At 38.9% G+C, this 20,067-nt stretch overlaps 1 protein-coding gene and 1 long non-coding RNA gene across 6 annotated transcripts in view; one reads left to right on the plus strand and one right to left on the minus strand.

Annotated features, from left to right (window-relative positions):
* ARID2 (AT-rich interaction domain 2) overlaps positions 1 to 20,067 on the plus strand; it is a 100,645-nt gene that overhangs the window by 41,684 nt on the left and 38,894 nt on the right. For 4 of the 5 annotated variants that reach the window (XM_015854939.2, XM_015854954.2, XM_015854929.2 and 1 more), the window contains 2 exons: positions 16,338 to 16,471; positions 17,325 to 17,543. In XM_015854939.2, the coding sequence (XP_015710425.1) occupies positions 16,338 to 16,471; positions 17,325 to 17,543 (353 nt within the window). Of the gene's footprint in view, positions 1 to 915; positions 1,078 to 16,337; positions 16,472 to 17,324; positions 17,544 to 20,067 lie in introns of those variants that run through there. The other variant, XM_015854967.2, reaches the window with a different exon arrangement.
* LOC107309850 lies at positions 10,767 to 16,804 on the minus strand. Its single transcript, XR_004306482.1, has 2 exons — positions 16,726 to 16,804; positions 10,767 to 12,751 (listed from the first exon to the last, which is right to left on the minus strand). It is a non-coding gene; the product is annotated as an uncharacterized LOC107309850 (long non-coding RNA).

A 20,067-nucleotide genomic window follows, 5' to 3' on the forward strand; every position in this document is an offset into this window, starting at 1 on the left:
TAGGATACCTGAATGGGAGAGACCTGTATCTCACATACCTCAGCGTGTTGGATATTGTTATATTTGATATACAAATCATAGAATTACCCAGGTTGGAAAAGACCTTGAAGATCATCAAGTCCAACCGTAGCCTAACCAGAACCCTAACTCTAAAAACCCTACACTAAATCATATCCCTGAGCACCACATCCAAACGGCTCTTAAACACAACCAGGGATGGCGATTCAACCACCTCCCTGGGGAGCCTATTCCAGTACCTAACCACCCTTTCTGTGAAGAAGTTCTTCCTAATATCCAACCTAAACTTGCCCTGGCGCAACTTGAGGCCATTTCCCTTCATCCTGTCACTTATTGATGATGTGTTTTTTTTTTTCTGAAATGGGCCATATGAATATTATGTCAAATCTCGGTCGTAGTTATCTTGAAGCTGTTTTTGTTTAAACGAAAACCTAAAGTGACTGTATTGATTTAATCGCAATTGCTGCATATTTACACTTGTAAGAATACTGTTCTTGTACTCATGGGCGTTATTCTGAACCCCTGGAACAGATGGGAAACAAAAACGAGCACATTCAGTGTTTGATATTCATTAAAGCAGTTAAAAATGTAAGTCAAATTTTGTGTTCTCAGGTCCTCAAAGCAGCAGCACTGGAAAGTTTTTTTGCTCCTAACTTTCCTGAATTCTTTCTTGGTGATGGAAATAAGTGAGACCTGGGCTGGTTTCAGTGGAGGTGTTTGTGTCCTTGTGAACGTGACAGAAATAGCTGCAGTGGCGCACTACAGGTGCTGGAAATATCCACTATTCCAGGCTGTACCTGCAGACAGTGGGAAAAAGAAACAAAAAATGGCATTGATGAAGAGGAATTGATTGTTACTTCATAGAAGGAAATGTGGGAAGGGAGAACTCAGTATTGGAGAGATTCTTAGAAAGGGCAAAAAGGAAACGGGAAAAGAACCTCCTCCTTCCTCCCTTCCCACCACCCCTTTCTGCCGGGTTTTCTACAAACTGGTGTTGTCTTGTCAGATATTGTGTGTTGCCGAGATGAAGGGTGAAAGAGAGGAAAATTAACAAATCAGGTTATTATGAGCAAATAATAGAGAGCCATTCCTCACTGATAAGAGATGATGCGCAGCATTGCTCAGATACACGTGGAGGTCAGCACAGTCAAGAAAGCAGGAGTGCTTTTAATCTGCACGCTACGTGATTAGTTCTGCGTATGGAACTTCTTAGTAAAAAACATAATTACTTGCAGGGCTTCCCTCTGCACACCATCATGCCATGAGACTGTTTGACTTTCTTGTGTTACCAAGACAATGCAATGACAAAAAAAGAAAGGTAGCAATGTGTGATGATGAGGAAGCAGGGACATGTCCTGTGTGTGTGCCAGTGCTTCATTCCATGTCATCTTAAGTGTACCTGTTAATGTTATGTTAAGTTACCTTAACATAAACCCAAGGAAGAGCTGTTCTTTCTGGGATCCCTGAAACAAGAGTAGGCTTAGAGGCATGGATCCTCATTCCAGAGAGCTTTATTGAGCCAATTTCTCATACCAAAGATTTGACTGTCTCAAGGCCAGCACTGCTGAATGCTGCTAAAAAGTCCAAGGCATTGAGAAAGGCCATTTACCTTCAAGCCATCAACAGCGGGAGACTGTCACATCTGCTGAGGTGCTCTGGGAGACTGTTTAAGCTGGTAGCTTTAGTTACAATTCGTGTTTCCTTCGAATCAAATGTTCAAGAATATATATATATATAAAATGCTAGAAGAAAATTGTTTGCCTCTGATATATCTGAACTACATACACAACGTGTTCTGATTTCATTATTGCAATGCATGTGGCAGTGTGTGTAGCATTTAGAGCTATTTGTTATCTGTGTGCAGTGTAGTGAAAAGACTTGGGAGGATGTGAGGTAACGTTTAGGTTTCTTAAATTAAAAAAGTGCATGCTTATTTATGACTTAATTGAGATTTACACTTATGTGAGTTTGTGGTTCCAAACTGAACTTCTACTGAACTTTTTTCAGTCTCAGTTTACCTTCTCTCAGCTTCTTAGAAAGGTATGCAATACATTAATGGCAGAGCTTTTCTCACAGATTATTTCCATTCAGAATAATAGGAATATCATAAGCTGTACTGGATTTACTTGATGTGAAAAGCCTGGTCAATCCACAGTGGAGGATCAGGTCTCATCTCCTCTAAACCCCAGACCACCAGCAGGGACTCAGTACCATTGCTAATACTTAATATTTGAATGCTGTTAATACTGTATTCTATTTTTCAGCCTTCCTGTATAAGATAACAATTTCTCTTCCAGTGCACTTAACACATTCTCAGTCTCCATCTACTCAGTTTAAAGTTCTTATTTTTACTACATGCATCAAATAACTCAGTGAGAATTCTGTTGTGATAGACAAAAGTAGGGTTTTCTGTTGTTTGTTTTTAAATAAAAATATTCATAATTTCTTTTCCTTTTGCCTTAAAGGAATTTTATCTGATAATCTTCAATGCCTCAGACCGATACTTCCCAACAGGATGTCTATCTCTGGGCTTCATCTGTTTTCATCATGCCCTTTTGTTCTTTCCCTTTTATCCTTGTATGTGTTATAATTTCTTTGCAGTTATACAAGCCAAAGCACAAATGCTTACAAATTCTTCATGTTCATTATGTCACCGACAGCTTTAAAATCTACTGTGGAGTAACACTTCATCTGTCTTTCAGCTTCCCCACTTTGTATTGTCATAGGCTGTCCCTGCAGCATTCAGCGTTTACCCCCTATAAACACTACTTACTAGTGAATCAATGGAGCAGGAGGCTGGCTGACACAGAGTGGTTCATGTCCATACTTCTAGCCCTGAAAACCAGAGGAGCTATATCCAGATTTACTTCTGGGAATGGTCACCTTTAAGTGTTAAGGGGAGATCTAATTGGCTGGGAGAAATTGTTTCAGGCCCTTCTCTTAACAGTTTCACAGTACAGGCAGTTTATTTCCATGCATAGGAACACTCACAGCATTGTTTATGTTAGTATAGATGCGTAGCTTTTACATGTTTAGACAGCTAAATCAATATGTTACCTCTTTATCATCACTTCTCAACTTGTACATGGCTATGTTCTCAGAATACACTGGGATGCTTAACGAGCCCTGCCGCAGTGTGTTGGTGCTTCTTGATCAGAAGATCTTAAGATTAGTCATTGTGCTTTTAGTTTCAGTCTGGATATGTTTGTGTTTCAAATACACAGCTATTTTCAAGTTGAATGTTTTTCTGCAGGCCAGATTGCACACAAACTAATTGCTGGTAACATCGTGAAGTAACGAAGGGACTGACTCCCCAGACAGCTTTTTCCTCTTCACATAGAACTTAAAGTATTTGTGTTCCTATTGTGCGGAATCCCTATAGGATTTTCTTAATCAGATTTTTTTTTATTCTGCTCTTATTTTTTTTAATAAATATTTGATGCAGCTGTGGTATAATGTTGAAGAACTAATTTCATATTTTAGTTTGATTAACGACATAAACAGAAACGTGAGCTGGTACATTTGCTTTGATTGTGTGGGCTACATGTGAGAAATTGTGAATGGATTTAACTGCAGGACAAATACGATTGATAAGATGAAGGCAGAGAAGTGCAGCGCTGAATACGTGCAGATTCTAACAATGAAGTTACAGAAAAATTGGTGTAGTGATGTATTTTATATAGGCTTGTAGAGTCATTGGATTAAAAAGGGGCCTGTGAACAATAGGAGCCAACAAATTCATTTGTTGTGTTCTGTGTCTCATGTTTTACTTGGTATCTGCTAAACAATCAGGAAGAAGTAGTGTGGAAACTTTTATTTTGGTGGATGGAGCAATTGCTGGGAATCCAGGACATTTTTTTCTAGATGACTGTTTTCATGAGGTCTATATATCCAATTAGCTGCTCCCTTGTGTAGTCTCCTCCCAGCTCACTGGCTTCCTGCTGCACACTTATCTGCTCCTCTTTCAAATGAGTGCCAGATCGTGGCAAAGGACGAAGAGGTGAGCAGAGAAAGGACCAGAGAGGAAGGATCACTTTCCACCACTTGTGTTGCTCCTTTGGCCATGTAGAGTTTGGACTTGTTCAAGAAACTGCTTAGGTGTTTTGTGTTCAGAGAAGCACCAACATTTATCTTGGCATTGTTATAATGGAATATGCAAGCATGAAGCAATACTTTCTTTTTTTTTTTTTTTTTTTTTTTTCCTTCTTGTAGAGTTTTTAAGTCACGGAACAAGTACTTTTGTCTTCGCTGCAGTTTCAAAACTGTGTAATATCTCTAAATATTGGAACATATGCAAATAAATAGGGAGTACTTATTACCACGTGGAATACAAAAGATATCAATGTTATTTAAACAACATATCAAAGACATGGAGATTTTGGAAAGGGTCCAGAGGAGGGCCATGAAGATGATCAGGGGGCTGGAGCACCTCCCCTATGAGGACAGGCTGAGGGAGTTGGGTTTGTTCTGCCTGGAGAAGAGAAGGTTGCGGGGTGACCTCATTGCAGCCTTTCAATACCTGAAGGGAACTTACTCCCAGGAGGGGAGTAAACTCTTCGAAAGGGCTGACAATAGCAGGACACGGGGAAATGGTTTTAAGTTAAAAGAGGGAAGATTTAGGTTGGATGTTAGGGGGAAGTTCTTCACTAGGAGAGTGGTTAGGCCCTGGAACAGGCTGCCCAGGGAGGCTGTGGATGCCCCGTCCTTGGAGGTGTTCAAGGCCAGGTTGGACAGGGCCCTGGGCAACCTGATCTAGTAAAGGTTTATGTTTGGTAGCCCTGCCAGGCAGGGGGGTTGGAACTACATGATCCTTGAGGTCCCTTCCAACCCGGGTCATTCTGTGATTCTGTGATTTATAATGGATTGAGAGAAGCTCAGAGAACTGGAAATCCCTGGTAGGATAAATTCTGTCCAGGGCATTTTTTCTGTGTGGTTTTATCTATTGGCTGGCAGGCAGAAAGTTAGACATTTATTCCTGACACAGGGGAAAAAGCCTTGAGGGTGCTGCTTGGTTTTGTTGTGCAAATACCATCTATCATATTAGGTGATGAAACTGCTAAAGACAACAGGGAAATCATATCTGTAACAGTTGGTGGTTTTCATCCTAAATTTTGGGAAAAAGTTGAGACTGACTGACCATAGCAGTCTTCCCTTCATAAGGACAGCTCTTCAGACAAGGCGCTGACAGAATGTAACAAGTTGTACTGTTGTAATATGTGTCATTTCTTTCTCCTTCTTCTGCACTGGGGGGGGGGGTGAAAATAGCAAAAATATTTTCTTCTAATTTGAGTTTCATAGTAGTTAAATAATAGACACAAGTAGCAATTGGCAAATGTGTTTAGAGCTGTTGATACTGTGTACTATTCTTTATTTGGTTAATTAAATACTTCTGTATTACTTCCATGGCTTTATACAGTCAATACGTCTTCCAGTCAGTGTTATTTTCAATAATTTCATCATTCAAATGTTGCCATCTACACTAAGAGTGTAAAGGTGTATTTGCATTAAAATGTGTTTATAGACATAGTTGCTCAGCTCTGGAAATAATTCAGTGACTTTGTTGTTTCCTAAGTGGCCATGGTTAAAATCCTCTACATGTTACTTTGTAACTTTCGTCAGCAGCTTAAAATATGCATTAGATTTTTAGCTTTAGTCTTAAAATCACTGATTGCAGTTATTGCGCTGCATAGGAAAGGTCATTGCTGTTGTAATTTTGTTTCCTTGTTTTATGTATTCTTTATATTTTAAAGAGGATTTTCTCTTTGACTACAACGTGGATATTTATCTACTACATGTATTCAAACACTGCTCCATCCTAGGATGTGACTGTGAGAGAAGGCATGTACATCTCCAGCTTCTGGTTCTGTGTTTGACACATGACTTAGTGACTTAAATAGCATTCACTGAACACAAGTTTTTACATTCCATGCTGACTTTGTGTTATACACAGCATGCCTTATAACTAATGCTGTATACTAAGCTACACTGAGTTGAAGATATTATTGTATTACAGTATATCTTCAGCGTGGCAATAATCTCTTATATTGCTGCCACAGCTGCACTGTGTAGAGAGATACTGCAGACTGTTGCAGAGACTTTCACAGCGTGATGGCATTGAAGATTTCAGACCATTCTCTGTACAGCTGCCTTCAGTCCATGGTTACCTGAAAAGTGAGGATGGGTGTTGGGTGCCACTACGTTGTTATAACCTGCTTTGTGCAGGTCTCAATACATAAGTTACCATTTCTCATGGTGATTCCTACCACTTGGTACAATTCATGATAGTGCATCTTTTCCGTTTAGATTCAGGCACTGTCAGTAAATCTTAGTGCTGTAGATTGATTGTTTTTCAAAATAAGAGAAACTTGAGAATTTTCTAGAATTTGTGTGTTATGGATGTAGCAAAAATCTCCTGGATCCTGATATTTTGCTTAAGGACTAAACCCAGAGTACTGTCATACTTGACAGGCTTGATGAGCTGTCATCCTAGGAGGCAACAGAATGACTATAAAATTAGTAAGATGAGTAGGTCTTTGTTGGAGAGTTAATTCCCAGAAGTAGACTGGAGAATTAATACTATTAACGGTGGCACGGCTCAGATATTCCTGGATGTGAAGCCTGTCAGCTCTAGTAAAACAGCTGCTGAAGCAGTAAGAGGTGTTCCTGGGTTAGAATACTTTCTGCCAGGCAGTGAGAACACAGAAGAGTTACTCCTGGAAGGTAACTGTGGACTGCAGCACCGGTTCACAAGGAGACTCAGTTTAATTTAATTTAAATATGTATAGAAATGAAAGCAAACCTGGAAGTGAAAGATTTCAAATAAGTGAGTGTTGGAGACATTCTGATGCTAGTTACACAGTGGAGTAGACCAGAAAGGAGTTGTTTAAGTGTTAAGACTTTGTCCACTGGGTCACTGTCATTACTGAGCAGATACTTTCCCATTCAGTCCTCCTGCCAGCTTGCATGGTAGGCATGGCAGGACTTGAGAAGAGTTAGTGGAAAGTTAAAGAAATACAGAAGTAGCAAGAGATCTGATTTTTGGCTTCAGCTGCTGCCTTGGCTAACAGGACTCCATGGTGAACGAAGCTTTTGCCTTTTATTTCAATACTTCTTTAGCAGCACAGACTTTCTCTTAACTTTGAGGCAGTCAAAATAATTCATCTCCTCCTGCTGTCAGTTCTGTAGTGTGTGTCCAGGATCTGTTGGAAGTCCTGGTGATGCAGTTTCTGCAGAGGCACATTTTCTGTTCTGTTTTGTTCCCTTTCCACCCCAGCTGCCCTGATCTCTTGAATTTGCACTCCAGCATGTTCTTACCTAGCTGGCATAGATAGCTTATTAACTTCCTCCTAAAATTAGAGCATTATTAGTATTAAAACATAGAATAGTATCTTAATTTATTTCCTCTTACTGTTCCCATCGATGTTAAGAATGTATTTTCAGTGACTTGAGAGTGCTATGTTTTGTTTGTTTAAAGCATTACGTGTTGCCTTTTTCCTTTTATTGTAATGTCTAACGAGGTGAAACTTTCTAGATTCCTCATGAATTCTACTTGTCTTTTTGTAACGACAGATAATCCATATTTCCTTAGCAGACGCAGAAGTTCATTCTGCAAAGGCTTCTTGATAGGACACAAACTTCTTAACCAGATTTCAAGTGAAGCACAAATTGGACCATCTGTCACGTAATCTTACATAACCTGTGTTACAAAACGTTGTTAACACATTTAGATGCCGGTGCGTGCAATCTTTGTTTACGTGTGGGTCTGTTGGAAAGTCTGAGGCTCCCTTTCATGGGAATGGAGCTTTCCCAGTTTGCTCGCAGTTGGCCCAGTGCGTGCAGCAGGGTGTTGTGCAGAGGCTGGAGCTGGAGCCCCGGGCACGATGTGATACGTGCAGTCAGACGGGGCTGTATGGGAACAGAGTGGGGAACAACGTGCTGCTGCCAGCTGGGAGAGCAGCAGGCCAGATGTTTGAAAAGCACGAGTGCTGGAGTTTGCTGTTCAGCTGGTTAGCTGGCCAAATACAGTGGGAAGGTTTTGATTCGTCAGCAAGTCTTACTGGGTACTCAGAACAATCCAGGCATCAACGGAGTACTTGCTGAGAACTGCTATGTAAAGACTGGTTTGCTGGGTGCTGCTTTATGTTTGAGGTACTTTGTTTCTCAGTTTGTACAACACGAAATTGGAAAATCCACAAACAGTATTTTGAAGGGTTCAGTTGCTAGTATGTAACTTGGAGTGGAATTCCTGATAGTGTTGCAGTCAAGGGAAAAAGTTCTGAAAAGATTGTTGATGTCAAGTGACAAAACCCACATAGATACTGAATCAAGTTTGAGGCAGCTTGGTGGTGCGTGCTAAGAGATGGAGCAGAACCTTGAAACATAATGTTGAGTTAAGCATTTCTAGGATCTAGTTTGCTTAACTCTCAAGGCAAGTTTTATGGAGGAATTTCCATGAGGTGAGTATGTTAGACATGACTCGAGGCAGCAGACTCATTGAGTTCCAAGCAGGCATTTCCATCTGGAGTGTGGCACCAAGCTTTAACATGTGCCCTGAATGTTGCAGCCTATAGCTAGCACCACAAATTAATTAGGAAAAGCCTGGAAGAGATCTCTGGTGGCACCTGCATCTCTTTCAGCTGAGCGTAGAGCTAATGAATTGATCACTGGACTGTAATAGCTGATGCCATCTTCACTGTTTGTCATGAGTGGCAAATTGACTGTGCCCCAAGACAGGGAGTGAAATATCAAATAAGCCAGGCACTTCATAGCAATACATAAAATTGATTGACAAATACTAAGCAAGTGTGTGGAGGACTCATAAGTTTTCACTCAGAGACCATAGTAATCTTTGTCTGGATGCTTTTTAAATTCAGATTCTCCAATTTTACAAGAAGTGGATTCAAAAGTCACCAGCAGCCACAGCTTGAGAGCTGGCTGCATTCTGTAAGCCCATTCCAGACTATTGTTGACAGTAAGTTCTGCATGCCATTAGCTGTAGGCTTCACAGGCCTTCGGTTGCTCCTTTATTTCCCTGACATGAAGTACTTTCCATATCCTGTAGATCGAGCTGTTCATCAGACTTTTTTTTTTTTTTTTTTAAAGTGAAGCCTCTCAGAATAGAGGCATGATCCAAGCTGACAGGAGGTAGTGGGTTGTAAATTGAAATAGTGTTTCAGTTTCTTGAATATTTTAGATCATGCATTCGCTGGGCTAATGTCGATGTGAGATGCCATGCACTGGCAGCATGGAACCTTTCGGTGTGTGTACAGAAGCCAGATTTCATCATTATTGCATTATCACCAATGCTTCAAAGTAGTACTTAGTTGTCGTCTCAGATGCCAATGAAGATTTTATACCCTATATATATGGCTTGTTTTATTAGTCATTTCCTTCTGGTCCTTCATCCATTTAGTCGCTTTAGTTCATTTTTGTATATATTAGCTGCATCTATTCATTCATTGGCATTGAAATTAAAAGAAGAGAGGATGAGAAGATTGAGACCTGTGTTATTGATATGTATACTGGGGACCTTGCCAAATTAAGGAAGCATTCTGACTCTAAAAATCTCTGAGATTAAAGTGTGCATTTCTGGTCTGTAGATACAGATGTAAGTTGTTTTGAAACATGACATTAGCCTTTTGTAAATGCCTGATTATAATTTATGGGCTTTTGCACAGCTGTTTTTCAGTAATAGAAAAGCTCATTTTGTTATACTTCAGTGTCTTACATTTTAAAAGCAGAACCTTGTCTTTATGGTAAGTATTCTGCTGTTTGTGCAGTAGCTGTACGCCAGACTGGTAAGATTAGTATTTAAGACTAGTAAAGCTCATTTATAAGCTAATTTACAAAGCTGCTCCTCTGTGCTAACATTGCAGGTCATTCTTCCTGCAGTAAACAAAAGGGGAGAGTTTGAAGGATTCAGGTCTGTGCAGTTGTCTGTAAACAGTCAGTACTTATGTAGCATTAATGAATCATACAAAGTCAGGCTATTGCAGTTTGGTTATTATAGCTGAAATTAAGTAATACAATGTTGTTAAACTCCGTGGATTCATAAATAGTAAAACATCCTCCCTCTAAACCAGCATGATGTTTAAATGGTTAAGAGTATATGATAGATGTAAGGTATATCTTCTCACTTGTGATAGGGGAAAAAAAAAAGCATTTCAGCCTTTGTGGTTTGTTTTTCCTCAGTAAGCTGGATGAGGTTGGGGTGTGTTAGGAAAGAGTGTTCTTTGAAGACATGGAACTTCAGTAAACTGAATGACAGCTAAAGGAGCTGAGAGATTATGAGGGTGAAGCTGGTGCATGCTTAGGCTTAGGGAAAAAGTACATCATCTCTCTAGGTTGATTTGAATGCTGCTTTCCTAGGAAAGAAGACATGGTAATGTTGTGAGAGTTTTTAATACTAAAGAAAAGAAAGATCATTTTAGTTTACAAACGTCTTATAATTTATACACACCCATAAGATTTTTCTAAATCCCCCCAAATTGTTAGTCCAGTAGAGCTGGAAACAGTGTAGTTATTTGCTTTCACAGGGGGAAAAGGGGACAAGATCCTTAAAATTTCAGAATGCCCGTGTTTGACAGAACCGCATTTACACATTTTAATAAAGGAGGTATTAACAGAGGAGTACATCAAGGACATTCATATTGCTCAGCTCTGCTGGGACATGGGTTTAATAAAAAGCATAAGGTTCAGTATTTGTATTTTAAAGCATGGAACAAAGTGGATTATTCTGGAATACAGGCTTTTTTTTTTTTTTTTTTTTTAACCTTAAGTAGCTATTCATTCTTGTCAGAACGGACAAGTCCAAACAAAGGTGACTGTGATCATACTGTATTTTGAGAACTATACGTGTTTTCTCTGTAGGGATTTTGCTTTTATTAAATATTCTTAGGAAATCTTACTTTCAGCAGTGAAAGTGCTTCGTGCTAAGCTCAGGCTTTGACTTGGGCCAACAGGTATGAGGAAATTGGATCCAGCCACAGCACTCCTGGAGTCCTGTTAGACAAGCTAAGGCAGTTTAGCTTCTGCCATTGGTGAAATGGCACGTGCACATGCTCAGCCATCTATGCCTGTGTTTCCCCTGCTTCAGCGTTCATCTGACCCTTGTTCAGTTTGATAAACTGGCATAAAACCAACTTAGAATTCTCTTGATTTGCTGAATGTTTTCACTTAAAGAGTTAGGGATGGTCAGGAAAGTCAAGCAGTCCGTTGAACTACTCCTTTAGGACTTTATTATTGTTTTAATATTTATAGTTTCAGATTAAATTGATTAGACTTATTCATGGATTTGATTAATCTGGTCTAGGACTTCGTGAAGCCCATATCTTTCTTTGGTATGTTTTCTCCTTGATTTCAGTAGCATTTCAGTGTTGGTCATGCCAATTGAAATACAATCTCCTTCAGTCAAAGCATGGTGGCAGTAATGATGACGGACCCACTGATTTTCTGAATAGTTTAGGGTCTTCTCCAGGTAGATCTTTGCAGTTAACAACATTTAAAACTATTAACTCTTCTCAAGGTTCATTTTGGGCCACGGTAAGTTGAAAATACTGTGATCCCGAGAGTTTTTATCTTTGCACATAGTTCAGGATCCTGCAGAACTGCTCTTTTTCTTGAATTTAGCAGCCACTGGTCAGTCTATCTTAAAATACCAACCGCTAATGCATACAGGTAGGAATTTAGGCTATCAGAATAGATAGACCACAGGCATATTTTGTTTTTTGTTCACAGTTACTAAAATATTTCTGGCTTCATGATGATCAGAAAAGGGAAGAGATGCTGGCCAGTACATAGATTAATACAGTAAGAGCTTTAAATAGATGCTTCTGTCACTGAGAGAGTGAGGTACATTTCAGATGATTTAAAATTGTGGTTATTGAGCTTTCAGAATTGGAGATGAGCATTTGATTGCAGGAAACATTTTTGTATCTCTCTTAGGATTGCTGCATGCTGAATGTTGAGAAACCAGTGCAGATATGCATTAGAGCACATGATGTCATGGGACTCGTAAGGTTACGTCATGTGCCATTTCTGACTGTGCACTTGAAACTTTGGCTGTGCTACTTCATGTGTTTTATTAGTTACGTTTCACAGTGTGTTTTTATTCACTGTTTCTGTTTCTAAACTGACTGAAGCAAAGAAGGCATCGCCTTCTCAGTGTCCTCAGTTAGGAGGGCACCCACCTCAGTCAGTAGTGGGCATTTAAAAAGCCTCTATTGTTGTCCTTGACTTCCCTCAGCAGATAGAATTCCAAGTGGGCCTTAGCTTTCCTTGTGGCACCCCTGCATGTCCTGACAACACTTCTGAACTCTATTCAAGTGTCCAGGCTCCATTTCCACATTCCATAGATATTTTTTTTTCCTTCTGTTTGAATATTGTCACGAGCTCCTTACTCATCCATGTGGATCTCCTGGAACCTTTGCCCAATTTTTTTTTACTCTCTGGGCTGCACCAGTCTTAGAAGTAGCAATGCTTGAATGTCAAGCAACTCTCTTGGGTCCATTTACCTACCAGCACTCTCATTGATGAGATACATCCAAGTAGGTTGTTGAAGTGGTCACAGTTCTCCTGAAGTCCAGGATTGCAATCCTTCTTATTACCTTGTTTCTTCTGTGTGAGTTCCTGAACTCCACTGTCTGATGCTCCCAGCCTTCATTCACATCCCCAACCAGTATTCTGTAAGAAGAGGTTCCCACAGAACGCCTCTTCTCTTTGGCTCCTTCACTGCCTGCATCAGAAAGTTACCATCAACACCCTGTAGAAACCTTCTGGACTGTCTGTGCCTGGCAGCATTGCTTCTGCAGAAAATATGAGGGTGATAGAAGACCCCCGTGAGAACCAGTGCCTGTGATCGTGAGGCTGTGTGTGGGAGGCTTCATCAGCTTCCCCCTCCTGATCAGGCAGCTGGTAGTATACACTCACAGTGTGCTACCTCTGTTTGCCTGGCCCTTAAGCTCACCCATAAGCTTTCCGTTTGTTCATCATTCATCCTTAGGCAGGGCCTTATACATTCCAATTGCTGTCTCACATAAAGAGCAACTTCACTGCCTCAACTTGCTGACTTATCTTTCCTAAAAAGTACATTGCCATCCATAACAGCATTCCAGTGTTGCGAGTTGTCCCAACCATGTCTCTGTGATTGCAGTGAGATCATAGCCCTGTGACCGCACACTAATTCTTTCTGTTTATTCCTCATGCCATGTGCTCTGGTATACAGACTCTCAGAGAAAAAAAGGGAGCAGAGGATGCAGGTTTCCCTAGAGGGATGCAAGAGGATCCCCCATAGCTATACACACCCTTGAGGTGGCTGGCCTTCTGGCTCATGTCATGGGAGGCAGCTAAGGAATGGTTGCACTGTTCTGGTTAGCCTGGATTATTTGCTGTTCAGTTGCAATGGCATGAGCATTGCCATTTTGGACCCCACCTTCCAAGTGCTTCAGCTTAAAGTTCTTTATGCATAGAATCACAGAATCAGATTGGAAAAGACCTTAAAGATCGAGTCCAACTGCAACCCAACCATACAACCCTAACTAACAGCTCTCTGCTAAATCATGTCCCTGAGCACCACATCCAGTTTTAAACTCATCCAGGGACGGTGACTCAACCGGTGACTCAACCACCTCTCTGGGGAGCCTATTCCAGTGCTTCACAACCCTTTCTGTAAAGAAGTTTTTCTGATATCCAACCTAAACTTACCCCAGCACAACGTGAGGCTATTTACCCTTGTCCTTTCACCAGTGAGAAGAGACCAACCACGCTCTCACTGTAAGCACCTTTCAGGTATTGGAAGAGAGCAGTTAGGCTCCCCTCAGCCTCCTTTTCCCCAGACTAAACAGTTCCATCAGTCTTTCCTCACAGGGCATATTCTCCAAGCCCTTCAAAATTCTTGTTGCCCTTCTCTGGACCTGCTCCAGCACCTCAATGCCCTTTCTGTACTGAGGCGCCCAAAACTGAACACAGTACTTGAGGTGAGGCCTCACCAGTGTCAGGTACAAGGGCAGGATGACTTCCCTAGTCCTGCTTACCACACCATTCTTGATACAAGCCAGGATGTTATTGGCCTTGGCTACCTGGGCACACTGCTGTCTTGTATTCAGCCAGCTATCCAACAGTAGAGCATACATAAGCACTGCTTGTATAAACTGCCTTTATTAAAGATTTTCATAAAATGATGAAGTTCTCCCAGTAATGTAATTACTTAGTTCTTGTCTCTCCAAATGACCATTATAACAGAAATAAAATTACTTAGGTGTGGATGAACTATTTTGTTTCAGTTTGTTTGGAGTATTGTCAGTGATGCTCGTCTGCTTATGATTGCCTCTTGCAATAGAGAACCTAGGAATTGCATTTGATTTTAATCTTTGGATTTCAGATTTAAGGGAAGGGACAGAAGTAAGATGAGAGGGTAAAGAAGTAAGTGGAAAAGAAATAGGATTTAGATTTAAAAACTTCTGGGTAGGGAAATGTTGAGTTGCAAGTTTTAAGAAGTTGAAAACAACTTAGTTTTGTAGGATTTCATTTTTTTGAGATTCTTAAATTGGGATCTAAGTAGAATAAATGGTTATTTCTAGTTTGAAGGAAAAAAGCAACTATTTAAATGCAATCTTTATTCTGTTGAATCCTTAAAAACAAATAATTGTGCAGTGAGGATTGCTGTTGACTCATTAACAGAGGGCACTGTAGCAGTGGTTCAGATGAGGATAACATACGTTCACTTTGAATATCAGAAGCACCAGTGAGACTCAAATCATGTTTGTGTGGGATACAGTCATATGTATAGTATAACTTACTAATTCTAAAGTTTTCTTCTTCCTTCTGGAATTTCTGAACATGTTAAGAGCATGGTTATGAAACTGATGCTTTATTTCATGAAATAATAATGTGTGCAAAATATTCCCTGGAGGTCATCAATAATGCTGCTTTGTTTAAATAAGTGCTTAAAATCGTTCTGAATCACCATAAGTTACTGGCTTCAGTGTCTACTGACAAAAATTACATCAAAAGCTTTTTTCCTCCTAACATACTACATATTTTTAGTATATAAAAATAGGAAGAGAAACGTTTTGAATGGTCTCCTGCTTATGTAGTATTTTGAGTTCAATTTCATTGACTTGACATTGTTTTTTAACAAGTTGAAAGCTTCCAAATGTGGGCAACTTTAGAATAATTTCATTTGAGATGTCGTAGTTACATGTCTATAAAATGAAGGCCGTTGTGGTCATGCTGTCCTTTATACTCTGGAATGTTGTAAGTTTGGAAAGTTACAGTTTATAATGCTAGAATAACTAAGTTGAGATAATTAATTTACTGAGCCGATTAGCTCTTTGATTTTGATGTATACATAGCTTCTGTGCTTGCAGACCACTCTGGGATAATCTATCATTGTGTAGTGTATATCAGCATTTTTCTGAAAGGATTTAAAGGGATTTCTGATAGTCATTAGTTGCAGCTGTGGCTCAATTTCTGACCTTGAATCACTGCCGGCAGTAAATCTTAACTCTCTCCATCTTGTGTAATAGATAGAATTTGGTATGTTGTTTTTCTTTAGGTTAGAAGAAAGGAAGGAGCTGTTTTCCTGGGCTTAACCTCAGCAAGGGTATTGGTAAACTTTACAGAATAATTATTTAGGATAGCAAAGGAAAAACTGACCTTGCAAAAATGGATCTAGTCACAAGAAAACTCGCTTGTACTGGATCTGTTTAGCCTTGAGAAAAGAAGACTCAGCGGTGATCTTATTGATCTTCATAAATATCTTAAGTGTGGGATCAAAAAAGACATGGTCAACCTCTTACCAGTGGTCTGTGGGGACAGGACAAGGAGGAACAGCCATAAAATGGAGCATTGGAAGTTCTGCACCAATATGTGAAGGAAGAGGGTGACAGAGCACTGAAACAGGCTGCCCAGGGAGGTTGTGGATTCTCCTCTGGAGATATTCAAGACCCACCTGGACACCTACCTGTGCAGCCTGCTGTAGGGAGCCTGCTGTGCAGGGAGGTTGGACTTAGTGATCTTTAAAGGTCCCTTCGAGCACCTACAGTTCTGTGATTTTGTGATTTAGTTATGAACCGTTGCTGAGGTTTGCAAAGGTGTTTAATATTTAAAGCCAAAATTCCACATAACTGCATATCTTACATCAGTCTGACTATGACTTTGCTGTGTGCCATTTGAGTATCATTTGCAGTGTATCCCCATGTTTATGTAATTTGTTTCCTCTGGCAGTTCAGTTCTTGACAGATAAGAAGGATTTAATTATATATATTCAGAATCTGTTTAATTTAATTTTTATTTTAAATTATTATTTTTTTTTATTCCAGTTATCTAGAAAAGTATGAAAAAGTCCATCATTTTGGGGAGGAGGATGAGGAGGTACAACCAGGCAATCCAAAGCCACAGCTTCCCATTGGTGCAATCCCAACTTCCTACAACTACCAGCAACACAGTGTGTCAGGTACATTTTTGAGATTGTTTTTTAACTATTTTTTTCCACATATTTTAGAACAAGCTACAGTAATAGTGTATAAATACATTGATAAGAATATTCAAATCATCAAACCTGTAAGTCATTCAGGTTTTTTGTTTAACACATCCAAAAGCTTTCCACTGTGAGCCACAACAGAATGAGAATCTGTAAACCATTATACTTCCTTCCAAGTGCTCCTTCTTTTAATTAGTGGGACTAAAGTTATTTGTCTTGAAACATACCTTGAAAATTCACAGATTCTGTTTCCATTGATTCAGTCATTTCTCTGAAGAGCCAAATATCTGATTCAGCGTAGAATCATTTAAGCTTTAAAGTCTGAGGAATACAGCTCATGCATAAGAAACCTGAATCAACCCCACTGTAAATTATAAACTAAGATGGATTATAGACTGTCACTCTTGGAAAAAAAAAAACAACACAAAACAGTAAACACATCTCATGGACTCTGTGGAATGGGTGGGTAATTTGTTGTGTAGAAAGCAAGCCTGTATTATATTACAATTTTGTTCTGCTTTAATTAAAGTTTACATTTTCAAAGCTTTTCTTTGGAAGGTTGTATTGCAGTGTTTCATTCCAGAGTTTCCAAAGGCATTAATATCCACCTAAAAGGGTGAACAAATAAGTAGCATGTCTTGAAAATTTTGGTTAAAGGCAAATGGGGCAAACAAGTTGAGTACTGTAAAAGCAATACCTTAGAAGTACAGTATTTAAAAAATATATGTATCACTCATAAAAAAACAATGGACAAAATGTCATTTGAACTGATGATTCTGATTAGTTTTGCTATGAAAACATTGTTTTGGTTTTTTTTCTTACTTAGATTACCTTCGTCAAAGCTACGGGCTCTCTATGGACTTTAACTCACCAAATGATTATAACAAATTGGTGCTTTCACTGTTATCTGGACTCCCAAATGAAGTGGATTTTGCAATTAATGTATGTACTCTTCTTTCAAATGAAAGCAAGCATGTCATGCAGCTCGAAAAGGACCCTAAAATCATCACTTTACTGCTTGCAAATGCTGGAGTGTTTGATGACAGTAAGTATGTGACATTTTTGCAACATAGAAGTCAATGCCTGTTTATTGCTTTTTTTTTTTATGCACAGCCCTTAGTAATCAATTTGTTGGTACTTTTTTACCCTGTAATATAACTGTATCTAGTTCTTTTTTTTTTCTTTTTTTTTTAACCTCTTTCTCAAATATTGTTTATATCAGACATGGAGCTTTACAGATATTCTTTTAAGTTAGATAATTTGAAACAGTGTTATTTAACAATTTAATGAACACTGAGAATTAGTCTTTTATTGGTACAGCTCAAGTTTGCAGCACTGGATTTCCATTTCTTGTAGTGCATTATTGTTTTCTTCTGAATTCATAGAACAGTGTTGATTTCTTGTAATTCTTTCCTACTGACAATCACAAATTAAAAACTGAAAAAAAGAGTGCTCTGAAAACTGACCCACCAAGTTCTTATCCTGGCAGTTCATATTCAAGTGTAGTAAAATTCAGAAAACGAATCTCAAAGGATAAGAAATAGTTAATGTATTAACACTTTAGTTTTTAAAGGTAGACTGTTCCCTCAGTATACAAAAACTATGTGAAGTAATTCTGTTCAAAATGTTCCATGACAAGTTGTTCCTGGTTAATTTCTCATCTGTCAGGGAAATTTTTCTGTCAGGGAAAGGGGTAGGAAGGAGAAATGAAGAAGGTAGAAAATAAATATTACCCTAAAGCATCCTGAAATCATAATAGCGCATCTTATCTTGTAGTGATGGGGAGAAAGTATTTGCTGGATTTATGTAACGTCTTTTTTTTAACGATAGTAAATAGATGAAATGAACATTTTTAGCTAAATATGTTTGTCTGCTACTACAGATGATCGCATGTATCTGTTGAGTGTAAATACGCTTTGCACATGTGAGCACAAACATAATATGGTTTGTCAGAGACTCAGTTTCAAAACTCTGGGGAAGAATCCATGTTAGACACCGTATGCTGATTTTTGTTTTTTTTTTTTTTTCTTTTAATATCACAAATGTTTTTACATAATGTAGCTGTTTTTTTTTTTCCCCTCAGCACCACATCAGTGTGTTTTCTGACTTCTCTGTTATGTTTCTGACTTGTGCCTGTGCCCTTCAGTTCAATTCAGATCAATTAGATACTGGTCTGTCAGTATCTTAATCTAGCCCAATTACAGGAACTTTCTAAGAAGAATGAAACTTAGTCCTGCAGATTAACAATTCCAAGTAGATTTATTTGAGATTGCCATCACTTACTGTTCCTCGGATGGAACTTTTATTGGTAATTGGTAATAATCAAATTTTGTATTGTTATTTCACAATTTCTTGGACTTTGCAAAAGTAGGCAGCATTTTCTCAAGCTCTTACATTGGAATCTGAGCTCAGGCTTGTCCATAGCTGGCCTGTGCTTCTATTACTTATGCTGAAAAATATTTGAGTGACAGTAGTGATGTGGAGAGGCAAGTATGGAATGGGGCTTACTCTTTTCTTTCCCTGTGGAAAAGAGTCATCTTACCTGGTGCCCCTAGAGAATACATCTTCTGAGTGTCCTAGCAATATTAGGAAGACTATTTAAGACAAAATGGGGAAACGAAGGGTGATGTTTACGTACTTCTGAGCGTGAAGCTTTTATGTTATAAATACCGAAGGTAAATTGTCAAGTTGTGTGATTAAATGAAATCTGTAATAGCAAACTATGAAAATACTGTCACAGTAATTTCAGGTGTAAATGATAGCTGATTAATTTTATTTGAAGTGGGTTTTAGACTTGGCTTGTCTATAATTAAGGTGTTAACAATGATAATATTTAGAATGTACTGTTTCTAGGTAACAAGAAAAATATGTTTTCAGCTCTTTCTCTGACCCTTCAGTAGTTTGAGATGACAGTTATATTGCATGTAGTAGGACAGTCCCAGAAGTTTGAGATGTTTATGTAGTGTCTACTGTATGAAATGCTGCATGAAGCCCTGGTTTGGTTTCTGTAAAAGCTGCAATAGCCTTGGAAATGAGATTTGATGCAATTTGCTTAAAGTATTGAAACATTACAAAGCAAAATTTAATATACATATACATATACACACACACACACACACATATATATGTATGTATATATATATAAAAGAAGTGTAGCTTTACCTGCCCTTAACTTATTACATAATATTGCGAGGGCAAAGCTAAGTTTTAGTTAGGCTGAATCTTATCTGCTACTTGCAAGCAGTGATGGTTATAAAATCTGTGGTACTGATTCCATTAAATACCAAGAGCACTGATTAGGCTTCCTTGTTAAATACTGGCTTTCAGCTGAGTGCTGTCAGACTATCAGTGCTGCTGTTCTGCTTTGCAGAAAACAGTGGTGGGAATTTGCTTGTCTACTGAAATAGTGTTTACAGCTTATACTGGGCACATGGAAAACAGTTGTTCATGTGAGGTTGAAAACTTGTCTTCTTTAAAAGAGCTACAGAGATTTCTGCCATGGCTTTTATTTATTCATTTTGGAATTCATAAACTGGTCAATTCTTCTGGTTATTTTCTGTTTAAACTGT

Source organism: Coturnix japonica, chromosome 1, assembly GCF_001577835.2.
Source record: "Coturnix japonica isolate 7356 chromosome 1, Coturnix japonica 2.1, whole genome shotgun sequence".
Classification (NCBI taxonomy): Eukaryota; Metazoa; Chordata; class Aves; order Galliformes; family Phasianidae; genus Coturnix; species Coturnix japonica.